At 33.4% G+C, this 17,257-nt stretch overlaps 1 protein-coding gene across 2 annotated transcripts; it reads left to right on the forward strand.

Moving 5' to 3' along the window:
* The first annotated feature begins 6,956 nt into the window (after nucleotides 1-6,956).
* LOC104096768 (uncharacterized) lies at nucleotides 6,957-14,796 on the forward strand. 2 transcript variants are annotated; one of them, XM_033656284.2, is made up of 16 exons: nucleotides 6,957-7,416; nucleotides 8,947-9,060; nucleotides 9,480-9,539; nucleotides 10,632-10,697; nucleotides 10,777-10,872; nucleotides 11,464-11,547; nucleotides 11,637-11,755; nucleotides 11,835-11,936; nucleotides 12,186-12,302; nucleotides 12,691-12,759; nucleotides 12,938-13,004; nucleotides 13,382-13,435; nucleotides 13,523-13,615; nucleotides 13,744-13,803; nucleotides 13,893-13,931; nucleotides 14,352-14,796. In XM_033656284.2, the coding sequence occupies exons 1-16, from the start codon at nucleotides 7,399-7,401 to the stop codon at nucleotides 14,478-14,480; spliced, it is 1,287 nt and encodes a 428-aa protein (XP_033512175.1). In that variant the 5' UTR covers nucleotides 6,957-7,398; the 3' UTR covers nucleotides 14,481-14,796. The 2 variants fall into 2 exon arrangements, with proteins under 2 accessions (XP_033512175.1, XP_009601481.1); XM_009603186.4 differs by lacking the exon at nucleotides 6,957-7,416 and adding an exon at nucleotides 7,477-7,676.
* Nucleotides 14,797-17,257: the final 2,461 nt, after the last annotated feature.

A 17,257-nucleotide genomic window follows, 5' to 3' on the forward strand; every position in this document is an offset into this window, starting at 1 on the left:
AATATTTTTGGGTGTAGGGAATTCCTTGAGAAATGCAAGAAACGTTTTTGAGAACGAGATATTTATATGCAAAGAAGGCTCTTCTTTTTTATTCTTGCGCATAATAGTTGTACATGTATACATGTTTAGTGCTACGGCTCGAGTGATTTGAGCGGGCACGGTTCATTTGAAAAGGTCCGATTTTCTGGTTTCAACCTTGATGGCACTAGCATGCGCTTTTACGAAATAGTCTAGAAGCATAGCAAATGAATCAATAGAATTATGAGGTAAGTTGTGAAACCATATCATGGCTCCCTTTGACAGGGTCCCCCCAAATTTATTCACTAAAACATGCTCGATCTTGTCGTCTTCCAAGTCGTTTCCTTTGATGGCACATGTATAAGAGGTCATATACTCGTTTGGATCGGTCGTTCCGTTGTACTTAGATATTTCGGGCATACAAAATTTCTTGGGGATCAGTTTTGGGGCCGCGCTTGGAGGAAAAGGTTTTTGCACGAACTTCGTGGAATCGAGTTCATTCAATATCGGGGGCGCTCCTAGGATTTGATCTACCCTGAAATTATAGGTTTCGACCTTTTTATCGTTCGCTTCGATCTTCTTTTCCCTTGATTCTACCCGCTTTGTCAGCTCCTCGAGCATTTTTATAATTTCTGGGTTAATCCCCGACTCTCGTTCATTCGATCTTACCACGACCGGTTTCGTTCTACGAGTGACTTCTTGGGACGGATCGGGCTCAACCCTGCTCAGTGCCTGGGTTTGGCTCTGCAACTAAGCTATCGCCACCTGTTGAGCTTGCATCATTTCGAAGATCATGCGTAGGCTGATCCCGTCTTCTTTAATATTTTGTGTGTTTCGAGCTGCCGATCAGGCTCCACCACGGACACTATTTTCAGGGCCGGTAGACAAGTTCGCTTTGATGGCCACATGCGAATTTACATCAATCGGATCCGTTGTCCGAATTCCAAAGACATCAGCGGGTGGCCCTGCGTTGCCGGGCGCCATGTTGTTATTCTCACCTTGATGACCGGACTCGTTGTTGATATATAAAGGTGCTAATTGAGAGTTTGTCATTTTTAGCCTAAAATCAAAGACATTTCAAAGAGCAAGTGTAAAGCAGTGTGTGTTATGGAGAATTGTATCAAATAACCACTAATATCTTTAGCCCCAAAGTAGGCGCCAAACTGTTTACCCCCAAAATAGGATAACAATTGAATTTATACTCACTTTTAAAGATACATGATCTAATTTAATACGGAGCAAGAAATGAGACTTAATATAGAAGAATAAATAGAAAAATAAATGCAAACCATGCAGATTGAACAACTTAAGCCTCGCAAGGTTAACTTCCTTAGAATTTAGTTGTGATTGTTTGGATATACTATTAACCATACGGTTGAGACATAGTATTTTATTTAATTCTTTATGGAACAATTGCTTATTTAATTTATTCAATTCAATAAAGTACCTTTTTAAATAGATCATTTATTACATGTGTGTCCTTTTAGTTATGTCGTAGACAATTTAGTGTATGGAGTCTTAGCTCATGCACAGAAGATTAAATTGTCGGTTCACATAATTAATAAACTATGTTCACAATCGAAGATACTATTGGACAAAATATCTTGATGATTGTAGTACAAGATTATAGGATAATTTGTCTTGATTATGGGAGTGGTTTTACTCCAACTTCTTCTGCTAGTATACTTAGTGTATATTGAATGGACCAAGTAGAGAAAAGATATTTTTGTACTGAATATATATAAAATATCTTCTCTAATTCATTAAAATGAGCTTATACTCCTAATCTTGATATAATTATTATGATTAATGTAATTTGTTTATTGTTTTGATTTATCAAAAGGTACAACTCTATTCAGAGTTGGTGTATGCCTAATAGATTGGACAATAACGAATAACATTTGTGAAATAATAATTAGTAGTTGATAGAATCCATGACTTGGTTTTGAGTTTGATGATACCCCTTTCATGTAAGCTTATAAGTTTTCATGTGAAAACCCAACCGGTGAATTTTGTATCCGTCACATGAAATAGTTTAAGCGAAATTATAAAAGATTTAATTAGTTGATTAAATTAAAATTTCAGTGATTTAATTTAATTAACTGGTATTTGGGATCTTAACATGGGGAGTTAAAATAAGTGTTAGTGAATTTTCGAAATTTACATTGAGGAGTTCAATTGTAGTTTTTAGTGGAATAAACTGTAATTAATTATAGTAAAAATTAATTCATGTAAAATTTTGAATTAATACTATAATTAGTAGCCTCTTATTATTTCTGTGGTCCCTGCTATGCCTAGTAAAACCTGGACTGACTTGGGTAAAAAGTGACTTGGGAGAAAAGTCATCTGGTAGAGTTAGAGTAGGATTCTACTTGTGCAAGTAGAATCCTACACGTTTTTGAGAGCCTTAATTTTGGCTGAAAACGTGTCTACTTAAGGAAGACAATTTTTACCCAATAACTGACCTTTTAGAGCTGTATTGTTCTTGCCCACTCAAAGCAAATTCATCCAAGGTCTTCCTAGGACCATAGCAGAAGACTGCAACCCTGGATTCTTGTTGTGTGGAGAATTTGTGCAACGATTTCAAGAAGTTAGTGCTTCTAATCGAGTAATTATATCATTGTCTAGTTTACATGTATTTGATGCCTGAATTGTATGCTTGCTTCCGTTGCGCATACTCTAACAGTGATATTATTGAAGCTATAATAATATGAACAAAGCTGAAAACATAGTATGTTGTTCTTTGAAGTATGTTACATTGTACTCCCATGAATTACTAAGTTCCCTTTATATATTCAGGGATATGAAGTTTTTAAGACATTATTTTATAATAAATTATGCAGACCGTTGGCTTCTTTTTTTGACTTAATCCCGTGATTTCTGCCATAATGATTGGTTAATAGCGAGAATCACGGATCCTTGTCGGATGAGTTGGCGAAAGTTTTCTCCGAGGCCGTTAGAAGCAGGATCGGTCGTGCCTTCGGTAAACTCGAGGGCAAATCTGATGGTCTTGTCGAATTTCGAACCTCAATATCGAGCTCGATTTCATCTGTAATTACGATTTCTAATAGATGATTCGAGCCTGGTCTATTGTTTCAGATGCTCGATCAAGTATCGAGCTCGATTTTACCCGTACACAAGCTGCTTTTGCTTAGTTTCTACGTCTGAGTGATTGGAACTATGGAAGTTTAGTTGTAGAGTAAACCTGCTCTCCCCTGCCCCATTTAATATCTTAAATTTTTTAGATTTGATCCGCCCCGCCTTGCCCCGTCCCATTTATGCATTGCTCTGCCGTGCCCCATTAAGCCTTTGCCCTGCCCATTGCCATCCCTATTTGATAGAAGCACTAAATTAGTGGATTTCTAATACCAAAAAGCTATCGCCTAAACATCAAACCAACCTTATTAGTCCCTCAAAATTTCTAGTATTATCTTTGCTATTTACTTTTACATCCCAAACAAATATATTGAAGTATTCCAGAATAATAGTACTCTAGTGGGAAGGACCACCCATTAACATCTTATCACACTCAAAATAGTGCTCATTCCAGTAAACTTTACTTATTTTTTTGAAAGAAAATATTTTTCTCACCACCTTTAATATAAACCAATAGGGTTGTAAGTTGTTTGAAAACTTGGTATCTCACAATTAACTATTTCCCCTTTTCACATTTTCGTTTATTATTCTAAACGCAATTTGAAATAGAGAGTATTTGTTTGCAATGCCAATGAAACTAACTATGAAATACTGTAATTAAATCTCTTGAAAATAAATTTGCTTTACTTCTTTAGTTATGTGAAAGTCATCAGTCATATATTATGACTACTCTTGATAATTTTGATTTTTCATAATCTAAAATGGCTGACAGACATGCTATAAAACTACAAGCAAAACACCCAGCTTAAGCTGTAATCCTTAAAAGAACAATAATTAGACCAAAAAAGACAAAAGCTGTTTTATTTTCTTTGAATGAATATTTTCATCACTTGGCCCTATATGTACGTAATATTCATAGTATCATATGAGTATTAGACTCGCACAAGGTAATTGTGTTCTTTTTTTAATGTCAACTTGTCACATGATTCGTCCTTTTCTTTTTCAATGGCTCCACGCCTTGTCCATTCAAAGTTCTCTCATGTCCACACTAATTTGCTTTTTTATTTTTGTTAAAAATAAGTGTTCATTTATGTAATCAAAAAAAAATTAATTTATTTTTATTCTTTTACTCTTATGTGCATATTTCTAAAATTTTTTTCTACTCCTCACGTTAATATTTAATTAAGGGTAGTTTGGTCATACTAGGTATTTTTGTATAAAATTTAATATTTTCTTAATGGATATGAACGTGCCTAAAGCAAACTAGTCACTTATTGTGGACCGGAGTGAATAATAATTTTCGTCACAAGCAACATTTGGTTACTATTTTAATTTTTAATCTTCAAATCGTAAGTGTGCTGCAATGATTTATCATTTTCGAAGAACAAAAATATCCTTTTTCCATTTATTTGTGTAGGCATACAAAAAATAACAATTTTATGCATTTTTGTTACTTTTTTTTATAATGTAAAAAATAGATGTAATATTTAGGCGACTTTTGAAGGAAACAAATTTAAAAAGTAGAAAGGCGCGGAGATTATCTTAGCATAATGAAAGCCAAAGCTAATGACTCTTTTGAGTTGACGGAATTTAGAATTTGGATCCTTTATTATAGATAAAATGGTCTCTGAATTAAGTTTTCATTTGTTCTTTTCCTAAGTTTAATCCAGTTATAAAAAAAGGTTATGCTAAATCTAAATATTTAAACCAAGAGTGTAAAGAGATATTTTAATGTCAAAGTTTACCTCGTCGTTATGTATGTAAAAAACCTATTGGTTATTGGTAATGTATGAATCTATAACAATACAGAAATGTGATATTTCTTGCTTAAAAACCAAGGAGTGGAAAAGTTAGAATAAAGATAAGGGTTTCAATACAAAGAAGAGAAGAGGCTTCACATGTTTCTTACAATTATTCCATTACAGTGATTTGTCAGTGGAATCTTTTGAAACATTAGCATCATCATAAAACCACAAGTTTCATGTTTATTATTAAAATTAATGTTCAAATATTTTGATCATGTATTATTAAAAGGATTGTTGACCATGAATTAAAGGAGTAATTGGTATAAAGTTTATACTTTTACCTTTTAGTATGAGATAACGAGAAATAATATTTAAGATTGAATTTCAAAATTAGTTTGTATGCAACTCAAATAGTTCTTTGGTTATTGTGTTATCTCTCGTCGGATAACTTTGACCACTATAATTTTCTTTTTTTAACTTTTTGTCTTTAAATTTTGAACCCTGTCTTCTATAATTTTCACTATTCACTCGCTTTATTGACCATTTATCATACCTCTTAGTGCCTTTTGTTTTTAATCTTTCATCCACTAATATTCAAAGTCTACCTCAACTATTCAATAGTCCATTAATTCCTAATGATCGAAAAGCCAATTACCTATAACATATTGAATTCTAAAAAGGAGATATCTTCTTTTTGGTAAGTTTTACAATAACTATCACTTGCTGAAAATTTGTAAATTGCTATAGAAAAATAAATTACGGGAAATGGGAAAGATAGTGCCTTGTAAACAGAAGGCAATCATTCATGTCACATGGACATTATGTTCTTTGCATTTGGAATATTTGACCCTTGCTTGAATTTTTGTTAACAAATCCATTTTCACATGGGAGAAATTGAGATAATTAAAATATTAAATATGAAATCCAATCGTTGATGAAAAACCATGTTAGGATTTCAAGAATTTTGGGTCAACTACTATGATTGGTTCCACTTTTTTAGTTTTCACCACGTTAAATTTTTTTGTTATGTCAATCCACTAACTACAAATGAATCAATCAATAAATAGAAAGTAAATTTGTAGGTAATTAGAAAATTTAATAACCTGACCTAAAGTGGAAGAATATTGAGAAATTCAAGAAAGTGGACTTTATACACTAGCAAAATTAACAATTACTACAACAAATTGCCACCTATTAAGATTGAAAGACCTTCTTAAGGAAACAAAGAAGAAGAAGATCACGCCACCTTATTCCAGAATTATTTCCATGTTATTCCTATTTAATCCAATAATTGAAGCCTTTCAAAGTCACGTTAGCTCCACTAGACCACTATACCTTTCTTTGCAGTGTTATTTAATAACTAATCATTTTAGTAATCTTCAATCAAATCAATAAAACCTTTATATATTAGGGTTCTGCGACTTACTTAGAATTAGAATCAAGATTGTGAAAATTTGTCAAACCAAACCAATAATATCCAATTAAAAATATTAATTTCCACTTATTCCTTATATGTCAAACAAATACAGTATTCCATAAACATCAAAGAACAATAAGGTGTAGGGCAAATATCACTTTTAGCAAACTATATATATTTGATAGCCGAAAAAAATATAGAATTTTTTTACATTACTTATATATAACATGGAGAAAAGAAATATATATATATATATATATATTCGACTATTATTTGAAGACGACTATACAATGTCATTTTTCTTAAATTTGTACCTCGAAATATTACTAACTCTATCCAACTGTCATATCTCTACATTAAAAAACATTACCATCCTTTTCCTTCTAACAAATTCCATTAATTCAATTCTCATTTTAGCAAGACCATTAACGTTTTTTTCTAAAGCAAGAGATTACTTAAATTAAACTAATGGATTAGCATAACATAAGACAATAACTATTCCACGACCGCCAGTGGGCTCCACTGATTACGTGGCAATTATCTGTAGCGAGTAGAGATGGGTTTTACTACTCGCGAGAAGACAGGTTGGTCACGTCTAAGCACGACAATACAATTCCACCGTGTAACTCGGCTTCAAACATTTCAAGAATCATTTGTTTTTTCTCTTTATTAAAAAGGACATAATATCCTTAGTTGAATTCTTGTACTTCTGTCTTCTGCTTCATTAAAAAACACTCTCTTTCTTCTCTTTATCTCAACACCTATACATATTGGTAATGGTGGGATTTTATTTTTTCTTTTGAAATTAAAGGTTTGAAGGTGGGGGGAAGAGGGAAGGACAGCGTTTGAGCAGTTTTGAAAGTGACTGAATATGCAAAATACCCACCCTTTTTGTTCCTTCTTTGTATAGACTTTGGGTTCTATTTTGATCAGTTGCTTTTCTATAAGGACTATTGAACTTTCTTCATTCTATTGATTGAAAAGCTCCAAATTTAAAAAGCCCATCTTTTTGTCCTTCCTTCGTTTCTTTCTTTCTTTCTTTCTTTCTTCTGCTTCGTTTGAGCATATCTGGTATCAAATACCCCTTGTGTGGACTTGTTTTGGAGCTTCATTAATGCAAAGATGAAGTCTTTGAACACTGTAAGTAGCCTCTTTTCTTCTTTACTGGAGTTGTTTTGGATTAGTGGGTGGGTGGTGAGAAGGGGTTGGGGACTTTCAAGTTGCATACTGTTACAGTTTCAAGTTCAAACTTATCCTTTATTAATCATTTTGAGGTTGTTTGTGTCTTTTTATGCATAAGTAGTTACAGTACTTTTGTTTTGTTGGTTGACAACTTGACATGGTTAATGCTGTTTCTGGGGTTGGTGAAAAGCAAGGGAAGAGTAAACAACAGTAAAAATGTCATTTTTATAAAAAAAAAGTTTTTGAAGTATTGTTTTCCTCTGTTTGTTTCAAGTTATTGGGAAATTGAAGGTCCTTATTGTGGAAGTACATGGTTTATTTAAGTGTTCCAGAAATTTTTTGTTTTTTTCAAAATTATGGGGATTTTGAAGGAAAATGAGAAGCATTGAATTGGGCAACTTAGAATTATATATTGATATGATAAGAAGAAGGGTCAATAGTGTCGCTTTCTATCCGAATTTGTGTCCATTTTACATGTTTGTAAGTAAAGGGAGGAATAGGCAGTTCTTGTTATGGTCCCGCTTCTATTTCTTTCACTTTGTACTGAAGAAGCAAAAGTGAATTTGAGCATCTGGAAAACTAGATTGTCTCCTAGTGGATCACATTGTGTTGTGAATTCTAGCTTTGAGAACTCAATTATTTTCGTTAGGTTTTTATTAAAACTTTTTAAGAGTTTAATTCTTTTATTTTGGTCCTTGGACTTAATTAAACTAGATAATGGATAATGACATTAGGATTATGAAACATAACTTGAGCTTTGTTAGATAATCAGTACTAGTAATAGTTTTCTAGGAAAGGTTAGGGTGTACTCCCTCTGATTCTGTTATTTGAATGAACATTCTCTAAGCTTGCAATAGCCAAAAGCATAAGCTTGGGGGTCAAAACCAATTGGATAATCAGATATACAATCTACTGCCTCTTCAAAACCACTTCAATTTGCTTGAGCAATTTCTGTCTCTCACAAGATCTAAGTTCTTGAAGCTCCAGTTTGTGTGCGGTAAATTAATGTACACTTCGTAAGACTTTTTTGGTAAAACCTCTACGGTGTGCTACTAAACTGGCGTTAACCTAAGATGCGATACTTCACCAAGTCATCCTGGAGACTCATTCTACTATGTTAAACAAAATAGAAATATGAGTTAAAAATTCATCAAGATACTCTCTCTATCCTGGTTTTAATGTCCATGGTTGACTTTGTATGACTACAAATATGAGAGTTTAAAATTTTGTCTGTTTAAAGCTTTTTTTTTTTTCGTTTTTATGAAAGGTAAACTTAAAATTTGTCTGTTTAAAGTTAATAGGAAAAACTGGGCAGCATATAACTTTATTCATTACACAACAGTACTTGAGAGTTTTCAGTTCACGAAAGTGGATATGTAGTTTGGATGGGGAGAAAACTAATACTTCATTGTCATTGCTAAACATTTCAGATTATGAAATTCGTTTTCCTATTTAACGAGGTATCTTGTGCTCATTCCATTGTTTCAGGTTTCTGTGCCTGATCCTAAAAGTAGATCATGTATCTGCAGCCTCCTCATGACCGTTGCTTTAATTTTTGGTGTCTACTTCACCGGAAGTGCTTTGATGGCTAAGGATTTCAGGGTACAATTTTTTTATTACATTCAGTTTGAGTGGTTTCACTATTATCCGTTTTAATTCGTGTATAATTTACCTGATACCAGATCGCCTTCTAGAAATTTTTTTCCTTGCCTACTTGAATGATTTGGTTTATTGAAGTGTTAAATTTGGTATCACTTGCACTCATCCTGCAAAATCAAGTGAACTGACATCAAAATTTCGTTATCTTCAACGGATTGACTATCATATATTTTTCTGGTCAGATGCATTTCGGAATTTTAGTTAGGGACATTTAGGTTTGTAGATAAAGCAGTTATGTTGCTCCTTTTATAACAAACTGGCATTCATTATATTTTGGTGTAATGTTTCAGCTTTTTGTTTAATATCACAGAAAAAAGGTACTTGGTGCTAAATGCTTTAACTACTAATTTTAATTTTTGTAGGCATTTTCAGGTTTGACAGTGAACCATGCACAGCAGAATGGACAATGCAGAAAATGCGAGGTTTGTTTCTTCAAAAGACGGCTTTTTGCTGATGTGTTGTTAGCTTTTCTGAATTCGACTCTTCCTATTTCTGGCTAGACTCACCAAAATCTACATCATTGAGAACCCTTGGTTTTAGTCTGAGTTTTTTTTTCCAAGATTGATTTCATTAAATCACCATGGTAGGGTATAGGCATTCTTGCCCATCACGGCGATGCAACAATCTATGCAAAACCTTGTTCTTTCCTTGCACTGAAAGTATAAATGAAGCAAAACATTTCTTCAAGTTTGTCGAGCTCTTCTAGTTTCCTTGAAATATCTATTCCTTTCATTCCAAATTGTCCAGAAAGGTGTATGGGCTAGCTTTCGATATTGCTTTCTCTAAGTGTCCAACTTCCTAAATCCTGAATTGGCCATAGTCTTTTCCCCTTCAATTTGTTACTTTTCTATACAAGAGTTTCTAAACTATACAAGAGTTTCTAAACTATACTGAAAGACTGCAACTAGGAAGTGAGAAACTCTTAAAATTGAAAGTGAGGCTTACTGCTTTTTTCTCCTTCATGTCCTCCCTTTCTAACATTGTATAGACTGGGTTTTAGCTTTTCTGTGTTCTATAGCTTCAGTTTTTTCTTCTTTTATGTTACCATATGAACTATTTGTTTGATTGTAGGACTTTGTTATTACTTGCATTAGACTTCATAATGTTCTTCTAGTGGTTTGCTACTCCTGAGTATTTGAAGAGAGGGTGTTGTGAAAGTCTTTCTCTTTGCTCTTCCTGAGTTCCTTCGACGAAAATATGGAAAGTCTATTTTACTTGCTTTTGGATTTATATTAATGGGTCATGCCCCTTTAATTTAGTTTCTGGAAAGGGTTAAATATATTAGAACAAAGCTTAAGAGGCACAACTTAGTTAGAGATTTCTCTTTTATGCAGCAAAATGTCTAGTTCTCTTTAGGACTTCACCTTTGAGATGGAAGATTTCAAGTTTAATTGACGTATCTGGAGGAACATAAGTAATTTGGTCGAGACTAGTCTAACTTCGATTGATTTGGGATATATAGTCCTACAGTTGCAGGATTCACCGTGAATTAACCTCTGAACTTCATTAATTAGGTACCACCGAGACAGGAAAAAGAAGAGAGTCGCGTGACAGAGAATATGCAAAATAATAAATGCCAGGTTTGAGGAGCATCTACTATTATTTAATTTGGTTTTTGATCTTTGGCTTCTTTGAAGGTTCTCATTTTATTACTCACAGAAAAAATGCAGGCCGCTAGGGAGTGAGGCACTCCCAGAAGGAATTGTTTCTAAAACTTCGAACCTGGAAATGCGACCATTGTGGGGAGATGTTGAGGTAACTAATTATTTCCGTCTATGATTATCCATGAGTTTTTTGGCATTTACGTTGATTATCTATAATCTTTGGTTCCTTGCATGGGAATGATTATGATTTCATGGATCGTCCATGTATACTCCATCCTTTTGTGTGCTTTTTTAAATACTTGGGTTTCATCGGTTGATGTGTTTGGAAAGCCTTAGGTTTTCTTTTTGATGAATTTTCATGGAAAGCTTTCAGTCTTGACTATGATGGTCAAGGAAGGTCATGAAGGCCGGGCACAATTATCCTTAGGTGGTAAAGTGGATGGCCAGAAGGAATATGTTCGTCAATGTGATCACTCAGACACACGATATTTTTTTTAATGTGTGTATGCGTGAGTATATGTACCTACATATGTGTGTATGGTGCTATATCCTGTGTATAATTTTGGTCTGCAAACCAAAGAGTGGTTGTCAAGAAATATGGCAAAACTTCTAGACCTTTAAATTTTCATGAATTTTTACCGTATCAGTTCCCTTGTCCACAAGCTGAATTATTTTACTTGCTACTTTCTGGTATTTTTCAATGCTTCTGTGTATTGTTATGATGCATTACTTTCATATTCAGAAGAAGTCTCCACATTCAGTTAACTTGTTGGGGATTGCAGTTGGAATAAAGCAAAAAGAGATGGTGAACGAAATTGTTAAGAAGGTTATGATTCTTAATCTTTTGCTTCCTGTTTAGCTTTTGAATGTCATCTTAATATCTGCTTCTTAAATTGCCCATGTAACTTGTTGCAGTTTCTTGAACATGACTTTGTTGTGATGCTTTTTCACTATGATGGAGTGGTGGATGAGTGGAATGATTTGGATTGGAGTAGTCGTGTCTTACATGTCTCTGCTATGAACCAAACAAAATGGTAAAGTTCGTTCTAATCAACTTTGTTATTGATTACTGGAGTTGCCTGCAGTTTTTCACTCATTTAACTCTGCAAATAGGTGGTTTGCGAAGAGGTTTCTACACCCAGATATAGTTTCTGAGTACGACTACATTTTCTTGTGGGATGAGGACCTTGGAGTTGAAAACTTTCATCCGGAAAAGTAAGTCTGTCTTACAATGCTGTCTTCTATATCGTTGCGGAATTCAGAGTAGAGAAACTGTTGGGTGCTTAAGTGACAACAGTTTGATTACTGAGCTTATGTTTTCATACTAAAAAGTTAACAATGATTGATGATTGAGAAGATTCAAAGAAAAAGTTTTGTGATGTAATGTTACATGCAAGAAATAACCTACAAGGATTAGGTTAGTTTGTAATAAAATAAAATTCTCACCGCGAATGCTTTATTCAGGTACATATCTATTGTTAGAGAAGAAGGGCTGGAGATATCACAGCCAGCACTTGATGCTAGTAAATCAGAGGTACATCATCATATTACTGTACGCAGAGGGAGATCCAAGGTGCACAGGTTAGACACACATTTTTTATTGTTCACTTAATGGGACAGTAAATTAATCATATATAAGTTGAATAACTACTCGTAGCTGAAGCATCCCCATTCTCTATACTCATGAAACAAGCTCACAGACCAAAGGATTAACCCCGTTTGAGTTTGAGATACTGAGACTGAAACTGGAAGTTCCTTTCCAGTTAGAAAATCAAAAAAATACTGTTAAACCTATATTCGCTATGTAGTGTGTTTTCCTGCAACCCGGCTTTACAGTAGGGACATCTCTTCGCTCTAGGCTCTAGCATTTGGGAAAAAGTTAAATTCCTGATATTATTTTTGTCTATTTGCTTTCGCATGTACATTGTCTTGTTCAGAAAGCTGATTGGTAATTTCTTCGCTTTGATAGGAGGTTCTACAGATTAAATAAAAGTGGCCAAAGGTGTGATAACAACAGCACAGCACCTCCTTGCGTGGGGTAAACAACTGCAATTTTGTTTTCTTCTCAATTTAATATTATCTGATAAGTGATAACAAGTTTCTCCGAACTAAGTCTATCTGCTTTGAAACTCCTTTTCTTTATAGCTCAGATGTCTTATTATGGTTAGAAATAAAAACAACATTGTCTTTTCATTTATATTAAATCTGTTGTGCAGGTGGGTAGAAATGATGGCTCCTGTATTCTCAAAAGCTGCCTGGCGTTGTGCTTGGTATATGGTTCAGGTACCGGAGCTTTTATTATATCCAATGGTTAACAAGCTAATCAGCTGACTCGTGAATTGACGAATACAATTGTCCCAAATTTTTTACTAATTAGCTTGACGGGAACTGCAAACCACTCTTTTATCTTTCTTTTTTTGTGGTTATTTCCCATTTCTTTTGCTTTTTACAGTTATCTCCTTCATGATTGTGTATGTGGTTAAAAAAAGTGTACACTAAAGAACATGATTATCTAATTGCTCCTTATGTTTATAGCATATCACGTTACCTTTTTAATCCTCACAAAGACCTGCTCAGTGATGATATACTAGTAATGTGTAACTGATAAACTTGCAGCTCCTCTTTTTGCTCGGCTTAAACTACTTGTTCTTTCTCTGCAGAATGACCTGATCCATGCATGGGGCTTGGATATGAAGCTCGGCTACTGTGCGCAGGCAAATCCTAATTAGAAGTTTTAAATTACTTTTGTCCTGTTTCACGTCTCTTTTGGCATGATAGTAATATGTGTTATTAGTTCCCAGGGTGATCGTACCAGGAAAGTTGGTGTGGTTGATGCAGAGTACATAACTCATTTGGCTGTCCCTTCTTTGGGTGGTAATTCAGATGTAGAAATGGCAAGTAGTTCTTCCCTTCATTGATTATTGATCCTCTCCGCACAATTTTTGATGAAATTTTAACACTATAGGGCAATATGATGATAAGTGTTTGGCTTGTGTAACACTTCAGTTTCTAATTTGTGTAGGTAAACAAAGAATTAGATCATTCACTTCAAGGGAAGAACTTAACTGATTCTGATGCATTGGTATGATCCGCATATCTTACCTACTTATTCACATAAATATTCTGCCTTTGGTATTTCTTATGAATGTAATATTTCTTTTGGAATTGCAGGCCACTCCATCTTTTGAGAAATTTGATAATAGGTCTTTGGTAAGTTCAAATTCTACTTCATAAAGCATTTCTTTTGTGATGTCCATACTAACGCGATACGCATAGCTGTTTCAACATTTTCCTTCAACACTAACCAGAAGCACCAGTAGTTCATTTGTTATTAAGTTGCCGTTGTGCACAAAAAAAAAGGGGGCGGCCCAGTGCACAAAAAGCATCCCGCATTTATGCAAGTCCGGGGAAGGGCCGCACCCCAAGGGGTGTGATGCAGACAACCTACCCTAATGAAAGCATAATGGTTGCTTCCACAACTCGACCCTTTACCTATAGTCACACAGAGACAACTTTACCGTTGCTTCAAGGCTCCCCTTAGTTTGGACAACGAAATCTTGTGCATTTGTAGCAGCTTTTTGCTGCAGAATCCTTCTTCTCATGTTCATTGTGTTTAATGACATTATGCAGGTCAGAAGACAATCATATATCGAAATGAAGATTTTTCGAGATAGGTGGCGTAAAGCTACCAAGGGAGATCAATGTTGGGTTGATCCATTTCAAAGTCAAGAAAAAGGAAGAACATCCACATACACATAATGACATTCTCATAAGCTATACATTCAGTTATCTATACATTTGTGTACATAAGTTTGATTGCCTCAAGAGTAAATAAATACCACACAAAACTGATAGAAATTCAGACTTCATTTTATTTTCTTTTTTCCATTAGCAATAATTTTTCTTTCTCACATATTTTGGACTTTCCAATTTGCTCTAAAGAGAATTTTGTGTATTTGTAATTATCATTTTTTTTGTACCTAAGAATAATGCCAATGTTCTGTATATGTTTATGACATTCAATTTGATAACCTTTCCGGGGGTCAATAATAACATTATGGTGTTAATTCTTGCACTCTTACATTTTGTGATATGCCTAGTTTAAAATGAATATGTGTAATATCTAGCAAATCTTGGGTGTGTTTCGTACGAAGGATTTTCAATTTTTTCATGTTTGGTTGGCTTAAATGTTTTGGAAAACATTTTTCTTATGAACTCATTTTACTCCAATGGAGGAAAATATTTTTCTTATCAAAAGAAGAGAAAACATTTTCCAAAACTCTTTCTCAACCTTCTCCACACTCACCCACCCACCTAACCCCACCCCCTCTATCCAAAAAGGCTTTTTTTTTTGTTTCAAATTTCAGTTTTTTTTTTCCTTCGCCTATAGACGGCGGCTTGGTCACCATCCACCCTACACCCCGCAAAAAAAAAAAAAATTCTGCACTCCCACCCCGCACAAAAAAAAATGTTTTACTTTTTTTTGGTAATTTTCAAATTTCTATTTTTTTCCCTGCACCACCCACCCCCTCCCTCTCCACCCCGCACAAAAAAAAGTTTTTTCTTTTTTTACTTTTTTTTTTTGTAATTTTAAATTTCTATTTTTTTATTTTTCTGCACCCTCCTCCCCCGGCGCCCCTGCCCCCTCCCCCGAGAAAAAAAATATTTTTTTATATATTTTCAGTTTTAGTTTTTTCATCTTTCGGTTTACAGGTTCGAAATTTTATAAGTTCCAAAGTTATGAGTTCAGAGGTTTATGTGTTTGGAAGTTTACGGGTTTAGAAATTATAAAGTTTACGGGTTCGAAATTTCGCGGTTTCGAAAGTTTAGCGGTTCAGAAGTTTATGAAATTTGTGGGTTTGAAAAGTTGTTGGTTCGAAGTTTATGACTCATGTTTATTGTATCTAAATTATTTATGAATACTCTTGAGAAGTTATTTTCCTTAATTTGTGTACCAAACACAGGAAAATGAATAGATTACTATTTTTTTTTCAAAAAAATATTTTCTCGGAAAACATTTTTTCTCGGAAAACATTTTCCACGAAAAATATTTTCCGTTATACCAAACACACCCCTTATGTTTTTCACTTTCATGGCTTGACTTTGTGTAATATGTAGTGTACAACATTATTCAAAATTTCTCATCTTCAAGTGTATTTATATTCAAATGTTGTGTTTTGTAATATAAGGGGGTTAGGTTAATTGAAATTGAATGACACAAGACCTGTTAGTGTAGCATAGTCATGTTAATATATATCTAAGGTTTTCTTAAAAAAGAAAAATATTAAAAATAACAAAAACAAACTATTAGTTTGATTAATTTAACAATCCGTGCATAAGTAGAAAAAAGGGGGGAGATTAGGAAATGAAAAAATATAATTAAATTAACCAAAAAAAAATTGATATACTTTTGGATAGGAAATAACATGTCGTGATGTGAAAATGAAAGCGCATCATAATTAATCACCTCTAGTGGTATCCATAAGCACTAATATATTTTTTCTACTTTGTTTAACTCCTTTATTTTTGAATTGCAATGCATTTTCTCATGCTTTATTTAAATAAACAAAAGGAACAATAAGTCGACTTGTCTAGTGATAAATATGGGTAGGTATTTGGACAGCTTGGATTGATATAAAAATTTCAGTTTGGATTTTTGGTTTCGGATTGAAAAAATATCAATACAAATCTAATCCATATAAGCTCAAATTAGATTGGATTAAGTTCGATTTTGGATTAATCGGTTTGAATATTTCGAATTTTCGACTTTCAGCTTATAAGTTAAGATATTTTTTCTTCTTACAAAAATAACATCCAAATGAAATAGTCAAGTTAAATTGCCTAAAAAGTTCATCATTCTCGTTGCAATCATTTAAATAAAGTATTCAAATAATGAAATCATCGTTAAGGAAATATAACAGAGACATTAATAAGATTGATAAGAATTAGCTATAGTAAAACCATATCTAAATAAAAAGTATTCTAATAGTAACTTAGTAATTAATATTGAATATACGAGATAATACCTTATGGGTAAGGTATTGGAGTTATTATTATTTGCATATTGATAATTGACTAAATATAAATATAAAAATTTTTGGATTTTCGAATATCTAAAAAGTGCCAAATCAAGCCTTAAATCCAAAATCTAATTCGTAATCCGAAAAATCAAACAAAAAATTTTAAAAATTCGAATTTCGGCTTTGCCCAAACTATGTTCATAAGTTCATTCCTATTGACAAAGGTGTTTCATATAACTTGTATATACTACAGTATTTATTATGTAGACACAAAATAAATATAATGCTAAGTACATTGTTAATTGTATTTTTTTTCAATCATTAGGTTAGATTAATCGTTAATTTCGTTTTTATGTTACCAAAATTACAAGTAATTACAGCTTTTTCTGAAACAAAATTATACTAGGTATTTATACGTTTTCCACATAGGTCGCTGAACGAATGAGCGACCTACGGGTAAACTAAAAGCAACGGTGTCTGATCAGTGTACAGAAAATCCAAAATTATATCAACCAC

This window comes from Nicotiana tomentosiformis, chromosome 1, assembly GCF_000390325.3.
Source record: "Nicotiana tomentosiformis chromosome 1, ASM39032v3, whole genome shotgun sequence".
Classification (NCBI taxonomy): Eukaryota; Viridiplantae; Streptophyta; class Magnoliopsida; order Solanales; family Solanaceae; genus Nicotiana; species Nicotiana tomentosiformis.